Consider the following 13,053-nt stretch of genomic DNA (forward strand, 5'->3'; position numbering starts at 1 on the left):
TTATGTGGGTTACGGACTGTGTCCAACCTGATTATCTTGTATCTACCCCAGCGCTTAGAACAGTGCCCGGCGCAGAGCGAGCACCTAACGAATTCATTCATTCATTCATTCAATTATATGCACTTACTGTGTGCAGAGGACTGTACTAAGAGCATGGAAAGTACAATTCGGCCACAGATAGAGACAATCCCTACCCAACAACGGGTTCATGGTCTAGAAGGGGAGAGACAGGTAATAAAACAAAGCAAATTGTATCAATCAATATGATTGAATGAATGAATGAATGAATTTATTGAGTGCTCTGCACACAGTAAGCACTCAATAAATACTATTGATGATGATGAGTGCTTACCATGTGCAGAGCACTGTACTAAGAGCTTGGAAAGTACAATTTGGCAACATGTGGAGACAGTCCCTACCCAACAACAGTCTCACAGTCTAGAAGTCTAGAACGAATGCCACTATTATCATTATTATTATTAATGATAATATTCATATAATCACATTAAAATTTCTGTTTTTAAATAATATTTTAAATATTTATAATATTTTAATTAATAATAATAATGATAAGAGGCATTGGCCTGATAGACAATAAAGACAGTGGCTTGTCCCTCTGTCTCTCACTTTCCTCTTCCCCCCCTCCGACAGGCCAATTTGGGGAATCTTCTTTTACCTTTTCCTTTTCGATCAATCTACGGAATGAACTAAGTGCCTTCTGTGTTTGCTGTGGATTAAGAGCTCAGAAAATACAAAATAAGTAGTAGACCTGATCCCAGCTCCCAAGGAGCACACCAAAAGAGCCACAGTTTCAAATTTTGGACGAAGGTAGTTGAATCAGTAAAACCGGTGAACCGGTCTTGGGTGTTTCCGGGTGGAGAAGGAGAGATTGGCTGGGGTTTAACGGGGAACTGGAGAGCTCATGTGTCACATGAGCAGAATGATAATAATAATAATAATAATAATAATAATAATGGCATTTGTTAAGCGCTTACTATGTGCAAAGCACTGTTCTAAGTGCTGGGGGGGATACAAGGGGATCAGGTTGCCCCGCATGGGGCTCACAGTTATCATCCCCATTTTACAGATGAGGTAACTGAGGCTCCGAGAAGTTAAGTGACTTGCCCAAGGTCACACAGCAGACACGTGGTGGAGCCGGGATTCAAACCCATGACCTCTGACTCCAAAGCCCGGGCTCTTTCCACTGAGCCACGCTGCTTCTCTGACCGGAAGCGTCAGGTTCCTCGAGGTGCCGGGCCTCTGGACTGCCAAGTCCAGAAGTTCATTTGATCGTATTTATTGAGCGCTTACTGTGTGCAGAGGACTGTACTAAGCACTTGGAAAGTACAATCCGGCCACAGATAGAGACAATCCCTACCCAACGACGGGTTCATGATCTAGAAAGGGAGAGACAGATAACAAAACAAAGCAAGTGGACAGGCATCAATAGCATCAAAATCAATAGAATTATAGATACATACACATCACTAATAAAATGAATAGAATAATCAATCTATATTACCTGCTGTTGGGTGGGGAGGGGGTTAAAGCAGAGGGAGGGAGTCGGGGTGATGGGGTGGGGAGGAGGAGCGGAGGAAAAGGGGGCCTCAGCCTGGAGGAGGTGAGCTTTCAGTAGGGCTTTGAAGCGAGGAAAAGTGAGCTAGAAGTGCCAGGGCTATGGATCGCCAAGCCTAAAGGTTTGGGCTAGGGACCACTGAACCTAAAGATTCCCGAACTACTCATTCATTCATTCAGTTGTATTTAGTGAGTGCTTACTGTGTGCAGAACACTGTACTAAGCGCTTGGGAAGTCCAAGTTGGCAACATATAGAGACGGTCCCTACCCAACAGCAGAATTATGGCCCTCTAAGACTAAAAGTGCCCAAGGTTTGGACCACCAAGCCCAGAAGGATCAGGGTCAAGGACCATTGAGCCTAGGCCAACCCCAATCAAATAAAGCCCCAGAATTAACCTCTAGCTGTCATGCAGAAGGAAATGACTTCTCCAGAAAATCGCAAGTCTTCACGAGTCCCATGAACTTTACGGAAATCTTGGCGGTTTTCTATTAAAATAGACTTAAGCTTCCAAACAGGAGATTTACGAACACATATCTGCACGAGAGGCTTGAAGGCACCGGTCGCTTATTGGGACGATTCTGCTACATGGGAGAGAACTGAGCCAGTCTGGTTGAAAAAAGGGAGCGATTTTCAGTCCACCTCTTCCTCTCTCCGTTGGCATCCCGTCTTGACGCCACTCTTTCAATCAATCAATCGTATTTATTGAGCGCTTACTGTGTGCAGAGCACTGGACTAAGCGCTTGGGAAGTACAAGTTGGCAACATATAGAGACAGTCCCTATCCAACAGTGGGCTCAAAGTCTAAAAGTCTTTCCTGTTCCCTGTGCCCCGCTGGTGGCACAGCTGGATCTCTGAGCCCTGATGATGTCTTGTGGGCACGGGACCCACCCACCTATGGACGCCCACATCTTCGCGCACACATACACACGCGTGTCTTGTTTTCTTTTGGCCCTGTTTGGTTGGAAGAATGAACTCCTTTGTTCTCTGCCTCAAGGAGATTGGCTGCAAAAGTGGCTTTTCAGCCCCCTTGGGGGTCTGAGGAGAGGAGCGTTTTTACCCGATCGAGACGTTCCGATTTGGTGGAAGAAATCAGCTCTTCAATGTTCTTTTGTGCGAGGACACGCACACCAGACGAGAACACGTCTCTTAGCCTGAAACCCAGGCTCCGGGCCAGGGGGATCAGCGGATCCTATCCTGTCATTGGCACGCAATCAATTCTCTACCGACGATGCAACGATGCTTATAAAACGATTTATTGGGCTGACTGCCGTGTTCGAATAGTTCAGAGATCATTAGAGTTGTCCCACCCACATCAGATACTGCGTCTAGGTGGTGGGCGAAACAATCCCTGGGTATAAATCATAAATCCATAATTGTGGTATTTGTTAAGCGCTTACTCTGTGCCAAGCGCCGGAGCCAATTCATTCATTCATTAATTCATTCAATTGTATTTATCGAGTGCTTACTGTGTGCAGCGCACTGTACTAAGAGCTTGGGAAAGTACAGCACAACTGAGCTCATTGTTGGGCAGGGATTGTCTCTATTTGTTGCTGACCTGTACTTCCCAAATGCTAAGCACAGTGCTCTGCACACAGTAAGCGCTCAATAAATACGATTGAATGAATGAATAAATTCAATACAATAAGCTGGGACACGGTTTCTGCCCCGTAAGGGGTTCACAGCCTAAGAGGGAGGGAGAACAGGTATCTTATCCCCACTTTTACAGATGAGGATACGGAGGCACAGAGGAAGTGAAATGACTTGCCCAAGGTCACACAGCAGGGAAGCGCTTGAGTCGGGATTAGAATCCAGTTCCTCTGACTCCCAAGACCTTGCTCGCTCCTTAAAGCCGTACTGCTTCCCTATAAGGTTGAGAGGGCCCTTCTAATAATAATAATAATAATAATAATAATAATAATAATAATAATAATATTTGTTAAGCCCTTACTATGTGCAAAACAATGTTCTAAGCACTGGGGGGATACAAAGTGATCAGGTTGTCCCAAGGGGGGCTCACAGTCTTTATCACCATTTTACAGTTGAGGTTACTGAGGCACAGAGAAGTGAGCCAATTTGTACTTCCCAAGCGCTTAGTACAGTGCTCTGCACATAGTAAGCGCTCAATAAATACGATTGATTGATTGATTGATTGAGCCCACTGTTGGGTAGGGACTGTCTGTACATGTTGCCAACTTGTACTTCCCAAGCGCTTAGTACAGTGCTCTGCACACAGTAAGCGCTCAATAAATACGATTGATTGATTAAGTGGCTTGCCCAAGGTCACACAGCTGACAAGTGGCAGAGCCGGGATTCGAACCCATGACCTCTAACTTCCAAGCCCGTGCTCTTTCCACTGAGCCACGCTGCTTCTCTCTAATAAATAATAAGTAATGCTGGTATTTGTTAAGCACTTACTATGTGACAAGCACTTTTCTAAGTGCTGGGGTAGATACAAGCTAATCAAGTTAGACACAGTCCCTGTCCCACATGGGGCTCACAGTCTTAATCCCCATTTTACAGATGAGGGAACTGAGGTACAGAGAAGTGAAGTGACTTGCCCAAGGTCACACGACAGACAAGTGATGGAGCTGGGATTACATCACAGAGCAAAGGAAATATGCTGGGTGTTTTTCTGCTCCTCTACGCTCTCGCGTTCGGCAATCTCCATAACTAGTCATAAGAGTAATGGTATTTATTGAGTGCCCTCTGGGTGCAATGCACTGCTCTAAACTCTTGGGAAAGTCCAACAGAAGACACATTCCCTGCCCTCAAGAAGCTTCCACTCTCCTGGAGGAGAGAGGGACTAATTAAGAGAATTAAGAACTAATTAAGAGAAGCAGCGTGGCTCAGTGGAAAGAGCCCGGGCTTTGGAGTCAGAGGTCATGGGTTCGAATCCCGGCTCCACCACAAGTCTGCTGTGTGACCTTGGGCAAGTCACTTAACTTCTCTGAGCCTCAGCTACCTCATCTGTAAAAATGGGGATCAAGACTGGGAGCCCCACGTGGGACAACTTGATCACATTGCATCCCCCCCCAGCGCTTAGAACAGTGCTTTGCACATAGTAAGCGCTTAACAAATGCCATCATTGCTTTTATTATTATTATTATAATTGGGAAGACCAGGATGTTATGTGGGAATCAGTAGATCAGGAAATTTAAAGTTTGAAAGCAACGTCGGAGGCCGATTGTAGAAGAAGATTCTACCGTGACCACCCCATCCTAAATTTGAGCTGCTTTAAACATCAGGCTCGAAACAGACGTTTGTTGTCTTGGCAAATTTCTGTAGAAAATAGAAGTGTAAACTTAAAACTCACCTGACTGCAGGGAACACAAATCCTAAGAATGATGCTGGAACCCAAACCTTTCCAGGAGAAATAGGGGCAGAGCACATCCTCTGCTCCAGTTTCCGCTACCCGAGGATTCTCTCCAGCGTCAGGAATTCTAGTTCCACTGCCCAAGATAATAATAAATGATAATAATAATTATGGTACTTGTTAATCAATCAATCAATCAATCGTATTTATTGAGTGCTTACTGTGTGCAGAGCGCTGTACTAAGCGCTTGGGAAGTACAAGTTGGCAACATATAGAGACGGTCCCTACCCAACAGTGGGCTCACAGTCTAAGCACTTAGTATGTGGTAAGCACTGTTCTAAGCTCTGGGGTAGATACAGGTTAATCAGGTTGGACACAGTCCCTGTCCCACATGGGGCTGACAGTCTCCATCCCCATTTTACAGATGAGGTAACTGAGGTACAGAGAAGTGAAGTGACTTGCCCAAGGTCACACGACAGACAAGTGGCGGAGCCGGGATTAGAGCACAGTGCAAAGGAAATATGCTGGTTTTTTCTGCTTCTCTATGTTTTCCTGTTCTGCAATCTACTAGTAATAACTAGTAGCAATAACTAGTTATAAGAGTAATGGCATTTACAGTCACTCAGGGTCACACAGCAGACGGTTGTCTCCCCCTTCTAGACTGTGAGCCCACTGTTGGGTAGGGACTGTCTCTATATGTTGCCAACTTGTACTTCCCGAGCGCTTAGTACAGTGCTCTGCACACAGTAAGCGCTCAATAAATACGATTGATTGATTGATTGAGTGCGGAGCCAGAATTGAAACCCAGGTCCTCTGACTCTCAGGCCCGGGTTCTACTCACTGGGCCTTGCTGTTTCTCATTTTTGTCTATTTTATTCATTCATTCATTCATTCAATCAATCATATTTATTGAGCGCTTACTGTGTGCAGAGCCCTGGACTAAGCACTTGAGAAGTCCAAGTTGGCAACATATAGAGACGGTCCCTACGCAACAGGGGGCTCACAGTCTAGAGGGGGGAGACAGACAACAAAACAAAACATTTTAACCAAATAAAATAAATAAAATAAGTATGTACAAATAAAATAAATAATTAGAGTAATAAATACGTACAAACATATATACAGGTTATTGTTCATTCATTCATTCAATCGTATTTATTGAGCGCTTACTGTGTGCAGAGCCCTGTACTAAGCACTTGGGAAGTCCAAGTTGGCAACATCTAGAGAGGGTCCCTACCCAACAGTGGGCTCACAGTCTAGAAGGGGGAGACAGACAACAAAACAAAACATTTTAACAAAATACAATAAATAGAATAAGTATGTACAAATAAAATAAATAATTAGAGTAATAAATACGTACAAACATATATACAGGTTATTGTTCATTCATTCATTCAATCGTATTTATTGAGTGCTTACTGTGTGCAGAGCACTGGATTAAGCGCTTGGGAAGTCCAAGTTGGCAACATATAGAGACGGTCCCTACCCAACAGCGGGCTCACAGTCTAGAAGGGGGAGACAGACAACAAAACAAAACATTTTAACAAAATAAAATAAATAGAATAAATATGTACAAAGAAAATAAAAAGAGTAATAAATATGTACAAACATATATACATATATACAGGTTATTGTTCATTCATTCATTCAATTGTATTTATTGAGTGCTTACTGTGTGCAGAGCACTGTACTGAGCGCTTGGGAAGTACAAGTTGGCAACATACAGAGACGGTCCCTACCCAACAGTGGGCTCACAGTTTGGAAGGGGGAGACAGACAACAAAACAAAACATTTTAACAAAATAAAATAAATAGAATAAATATGTACAAATAAAGTAGAGTAATAAATACGTACAAACATATATACATATATACAGGTTATTGTTCATTCATTCATTCAATCGTATTTATTGAGTGCTTACTGTGTGCAGAGCACTGGACTAAGCGCTTGGGAAGTCCAAGTTGGCAACATCTAGAGACGGTCCCTACCCAACCGTGGGCTCACAGTCTAGAACGGGGAGACAGAGAACAAAACAAAACATTTTGACAAAATAAAATAAATAGAATAAATATGTACAAAATAAATAAATAAATAAATATAGTAATAAATACGTACAAACAGGAGGCCTTCCCAGACTGAGCCCCTTCCTTCCTCTCCCCCTCGTCCTCCTCTCCATCCCCCACATCTTACCTCCTTCCCTTCCCCACAGCACCTGTTTATATGTATATATGTCTGTACATAGTTATTACTCTATTTATGTATTTATTTTACTTGTACATATCTATTCTATTTATTTTATTTTGTTAGTATGTTTGGTTTTGTTCTCTGTCTCCCCCTTTTAGAGTGTGAGCCCACTGTTGGGTAGGGACTGTCTCTACATGTTGCCAACTCGGACTTCTCAAGTGCTTCGTACAGTGCTCTGCACACAGTAAGCACTCAATAAATACGATTGATTGATTGATTGATTGATATATACATATATACAGGTTACTGTTATATGGCACTCTCCCAAGAACTTAATACAGTGCTCTGCCCACAGTCAGGGCTCAATAAATAGGATTAACTGTCTGACCGCCCTCCTTTTTGCACCTTTCCCAGCTCGCCCCTTCAAACTTTCTGTTTGCTTCCATTTTGTTTTCCACTTCGTTCAATTCTCTCCCTTCGCCTTCCCTCGTAGGTGTTGGGGGTGCCTACGGAGGACACGTGGCCCGGAGTCTCCAAACTGCCCAACTACAATCCAGGTAACACTCACAGTATAATGGGATATTTGGAATGTCACCCCACTCTTCAAAATTCTCCAGTGGTTGCCCATCTATCAATCAATCAATCGTATTTATTGAGCGCTTACTGTGTGCAGGGCACTGGACTAAGCGCTTGGGAAGTCCACGTTGGCAACATATAGAGACGGTCCCTACCCAACAGTGGGCTCACAGTCTAAAAGGGACAACTTGATCACCTTGTATCCCCCCAGCGCTTAGAACAGTGCTCTGCACATAGTAAGCGCTTAATAAATGCCATTATTATTATTATTATTATTAAAAGAGTGGGCTCACAGTCTAAAAGAGCATCTGCCTCTGTATGAAGCAAAAACTTCTCACCATTGGCTTCAGAGCAGTCCTTCACCTGGCTCCCTCTTACCTCCCCTCGCTTCTCTCCTTCTACAACCCAGACTTTATTTCCCTAGTGTTAACCTTCTCCCCGGGCCTCCATCTCGCCCATCTCGCCGCTGACCCCCTGCCCAATTCCTGCTTCTAATAATAATAATAATAATAATGATGGCATTTATTAAGCGCTTACTATGTGCAAAGCACTGTTCTAAGTGCTGAGAAGGTTACAAGGTGATCAGGTTGTCCCACGGGGGGCTCACAGTCTTAATCCCCATTTTACAGATGAGGGAACTGAGGCCCAGAGAAGTGAAGTGACTTGCCCAAAGTCACACAGCTGACAAGTGGCGGAGCCTGGATTTGAACCCATGACCTCGGACTCCAAAGCCCAGGCTCTTGCCACTGAGCCACGCTGCTTCTGGCCTGGAATGCCCTCCCTTCCTTAAATCTGCCAGACAATTCATTCATTCATTCATTCAATCGTATTTATTGAGCACTTACTGTGTGCAGAGCACTGGACTAAGCGCTTGGGAAGTACAAGTTGGACAATGACTCTCCCCCCTGCCTTTAAAGCCTTGTTGAAGGCCCATCTCCTCCAAGAGGCCTTCCCAGACTAAGCCCCGTTTTTTCTCATCTCCCGCTCCCTTCTGCGTCGCCCTAACTTGCTCCCTTGGTTCATACCCCGCAATCAGCCCCATAGCAATTATGTATCTGTAATTTTATTTATTTGTATTGATGTCTAGACTGTGAGCTCGTTGTGGGCAGAGATTGTTATGATTTATTATTGTATTGTACTTTATTATTTATTTATTGTTATGATAAATAATATTATTTATTATTGTTTTATTGTATTACTGTATCATTTATTATTGTTGCATTGTTTATTATTTATTTAATATTTATTTAATGTTATAATAATAATAATGATGATGGCATTTGTTAAGCGCTTACTATGTGTAGAGCACTGTTCTATGCACTGGGGAGGATACTAGGTGATCAGGTTGTTCCAAGTGGGGCTCACAGTCTTAAACCCCATTTTACAGATGAGGGAATTGAGGCACAGAGAAGTGAAGTGACTTGCCCAAAGTCACACAGCTGACAAGTGGCGGAGCCGGGATTTGAACCCACGACCTCTGACTCCAAAGCCCGGGCTCTTTCCACTGAGCCACGCTGCTTCTCTAAACGTTATTTATAAGCGTTATTTATAACATTATTTATTTAATGTTTATTATTGTATTGTACTTTCCCAAGCGCTTAGTACAGTGCTCTGCACGTGGTAAATGCTTAATAAATATGACTGACTGACTGACTGATTGAATTAATGAATGAATCAATCAATCAGTTGCATTTATTGAGCGCTTACTGTGTGCAGAGCACTGTACTAAGCGCTTGGGAAGTACAAGTCGGCAACATATAGAGACGGTCCCTACCCAACAGTGGGCTCACAGTCTAGAAGGGGGAGACAGAGAACAAAACAAAACATATTAACAAAATAAAATAAGTAGAATAGATATGTAGAAGTAAAATAAATAAATAAATAGAGTAATAAATCTGTACAAACATATATACAGATATACAGGTGCTGTGGGGAAGGGAAGGAGATAAGGTGGGGGGGATGGCAAGGGGGAGTAGGGGGAGGAAAAGGGGAGGAGGGGGAAACAAAACATAATAACAAAATAAAATAAATGGAATAAATATGTGCAGATAAAATAAATATATAAATAGAGTAATAAATATGTACAAACATATATATTTATATAAAGGTGCTGTGGGGAGTGGAAGGAGGTAAGGTGGGGGGGATTGTACTTTCCATTGGGAAATAGAAATAGTACTTACTATTGGGAAAGTATTGTACTTTCCCAAGCGCTTAGTACGGTGCTCTGCACGCGGTAAATGCTTAATAAATATGACTGACTGACTGAACGAATGAATGAGCATTATAGGAACCGTAGTAAATCGTGAGATGATGATGATGACGACGATGATGATGGTGATGGTATTCATAAAGTGCCTATCGTATGCTAGCAGGGGTCACACAGTGGTTATCATCATCATCAATCGTATTTATTGAGCGCTTACTGTGTGCAGAGCACTGTACTAAGTGCTTGGGAAGTACAAGTTGGCAACATATAGAGACAGTCCCTACCCAACAGTGGGCTCACAGTCTAAAAGACTGGTTATGTGAAGAGCAGGGGCCCAGGGTACCTCGATGGGAAGAAGGCAGGCCTTACTGGTGGTTTGGCCTAGCGGATTTGCACAGTCCCTAAAAATTTTAGAACTTATTATTCTAAAATAATTTGGAATAATTGGGAATAATTTGGGGAATTTGGAGGTGACTGGATTCTTGATGACTTGGGTGATCTCTCCCGGCCCCCTACTTTACCCTTGGATGTGTTGGATCCTCAACTTTGCCTTTTATGTTGTTTTGATTCAGTATTTCATCTTCCCCACCGTGTCTGTCACTAAACCCAAACCCGCCCTTATTTTTAGCTAAGGTCAGGGACTCTATCAAACTCTCACCCGTGACCTTCTGACTCCCAAGCCTGTGCTCTATCCAATCAATTAATCAAGCAATCAATCGTATTTATTGAGCATTTACTGTGTACTAAGTGCTTGGGAAGTCCAAATTGGCAACATATAGAGACGGTCCCTACCCAACAGTGGGCTCACAGTCTAGAAGGGGGAGACAGAGAACAAAACCAAACATATTAACAAAATAAAAGAAATAGAATAGATATGTACAAGTAGAATAAATGAATAAATAGAGTAATAAATGTGAACAAACATATATACATATATACAGGCAATATATCCACTAAGCCGTGCTGCTTCTCCACACCAGAATGACTACAGATAAGGCAGAACATAGGACATTTTGGAGAACATTTGTTCTTAGAGTCGCTGCGGATTGGAAACGCCTCGACGGCATTTGATGATGATGATATAAGTGCTGCGGAGGGTGTTAATAATAATAATAATGGCAGTTATTAAGCGCTTACTATGTGCAACTCACTGTTCTAAGTACTGGGGAGGTTACAAGGTGATCAGCTTGTCCCACGGAGGGGCTCACAGTCTTCATCCCCATTTTACAGATGAGGGAACTGAGGCCCAGAGAATAATAATAATAATGATAATGGCGGTATTTGTTAAGTGCTTACTGTGTGCAAAGCACTGTTCTAAGCACTGGGGAGGATACAAGGTGATCAGGTTGTCCCACGTGGGGCTCACAGTCTTCATCCCCATTTTACAGATGAGGGAACTGAAGCACAGAGAAGTTAACTGACTGGCCCAAGGTCACACAGCTGACAAGTGGCAGAGCCGGGATTTGAACCCACGACCTCTGACTCCCAAGCCCACGTTCTTTCCCCTAGTGACTTGCCCAAAGTCACACAGCTGACAATTGGCGGAGCCAGGATTTGAATCCATGACCTCTGACTCTCAAGCCCGCGCTCTTTCCACTACTGACTCGCCCAAAGTCACACAGCTGACAATTGGCGGAGCCGGGATTTGAACCCATGACCTCTGACTCCAAAGCCCGGGCTATTTCCACTGAGCCACGCTCTAAGGACTTAGGAGGTGGAGATGGGCTGACGTGGCAGGTGTGGATGATCCAGGCTGGGAAAGTGAAAGATTAATCAGGAGAGGCCTCTAGGCTGTAAGTTCTCTGTGGGCAGGGAACATGTCGAGGGAAGCAATCAGTCAATCAATGAATCATATTTATTGAGCGCTTACTGTGTGCAGAGCACTGTACTAAGCGCTTGGGATGTACAAGTTGGCAACATATAGAGATGGTCCCTACCCAACAGTGGGCTCACAGTCTAGAAGGGGGAAGCAGCATGACGTATTGGATTGTGAACCCCCCGTGGGACAACCTGATCATCTTGTAACCACCCCACACTTAGAACAGTACTTTGCACATAGTAAGCACTTAGCAAATATTATTATTATTATTATTATTATTATTATTATTATAAAACACGGGTCTGATCCCCAGAACAACTCTCCACCCCTGACCTCTCTCCTCGTCAGATTTGTATTTTCTTCTGCCATCAGGACATCTCTATTGATGTCCTGCTGACATGTCCAAAACCTAACTCCTTATTTCCCACCCGAATCCTGTCTGCCCCCTGAATCATCCCTCACCGTTTATCACACCAATCCCGTAACCTTGGGGTTATCCTCAACTCCTCTCTCTCATTTGAGAAGCAGCGTGGCTCAGTGGAAAGAGCCCGGGCTTTGGAGTCAGAGGTCAGGGGTTCAAATCCTGGCTCCGCCAACTGTCAGCTGTGTGACTTTGGGCAAGTCACTTAACTCCTCTGTGCTTCAGTGACCTCATCTGTAAAATGGGGATTAAGACTCTGAGCCCCCCGTGGGACAACCTGATCACCTTGTAACCTCCCCAGCACTTAGAACAGTGCTTTGCACATAGTAAGTGCTTAATAAATGCCATCATCATCATCATTTGACCCACATAGTCAGTCTGTTACCAAATCCCATTGGTTTAGCCTTAACACCGTCACTAAATCCACGCTTTCCTCTCCACACAAATTGCTACCACCTTCGTCCAAGTTCTTATCCTATTCTGCTTTATTACCGGATCAGCCTCTTTGTTGATCTGCCTAGTCCACCTCATTTTATACTTCACTCTGCTGCCCGGATCGGTACCCACAAAAACAGTCAGTCCATGTCTCCTCACTCGAGAGCCTCCGGGAGTTGCCCATCCACCTCTGCATCGAACAGAAACTCATCACCACTGGCTTTAAAACAGTCAATCGCCTTGCCCACTCCTACATCACCTCTCTAGTTTCTTACTCCACCTCAGCCCGCATACTCTGTTCCTCTTCTGCCAACCTACTGACTGTACCTCAGTCTCACCTATCTTGCCATCGACCTCTCGCCCACATCCTGCCTCTGGCCTGGACCCCTCTCCCTCTTTACATCCGACAGACGATCATTTTCCCCACCTTCAAAGTCTTACTGAAGGCCCACCTCCTCCAGGAAGCCTTCCCCGACTAGGTTCTCATTTCCTCTTAGCCCACTCCCCTTCTTGGATTTATGCCC

The 13,053-nt window shown here is 43.9% G+C and overlaps 1 protein-coding gene across 1 annotated transcript in view; it reads left to right on the forward strand.

The window, feature by feature from the left end:
* The window catches only part of CDK15 (cyclin dependent kinase 15), a 138,359-nt gene that overhangs the window by 67,123 nt on the left and 58,183 nt on the right, over nt 1-13,053 (forward strand). Inside the window, exon 10 of the mRNA XM_038749494.1 lies at nt 7,566-7,629. Coding sequence (XP_038605422.1) covers nt 7,566-7,629 — 64 coding nt within the window. The remainder of the gene's footprint in view (nt 1-7,565; nt 7,630-13,053) is intronic.

Source organism: Tachyglossus aculeatus, chromosome 7 (assembly GCF_015852505.1).
Source record: "Tachyglossus aculeatus isolate mTacAcu1 chromosome 7, mTacAcu1.pri, whole genome shotgun sequence".
Lineage (NCBI taxonomy): Eukaryota > Metazoa > Chordata > Mammalia > Monotremata > Tachyglossidae > Tachyglossus > Tachyglossus aculeatus.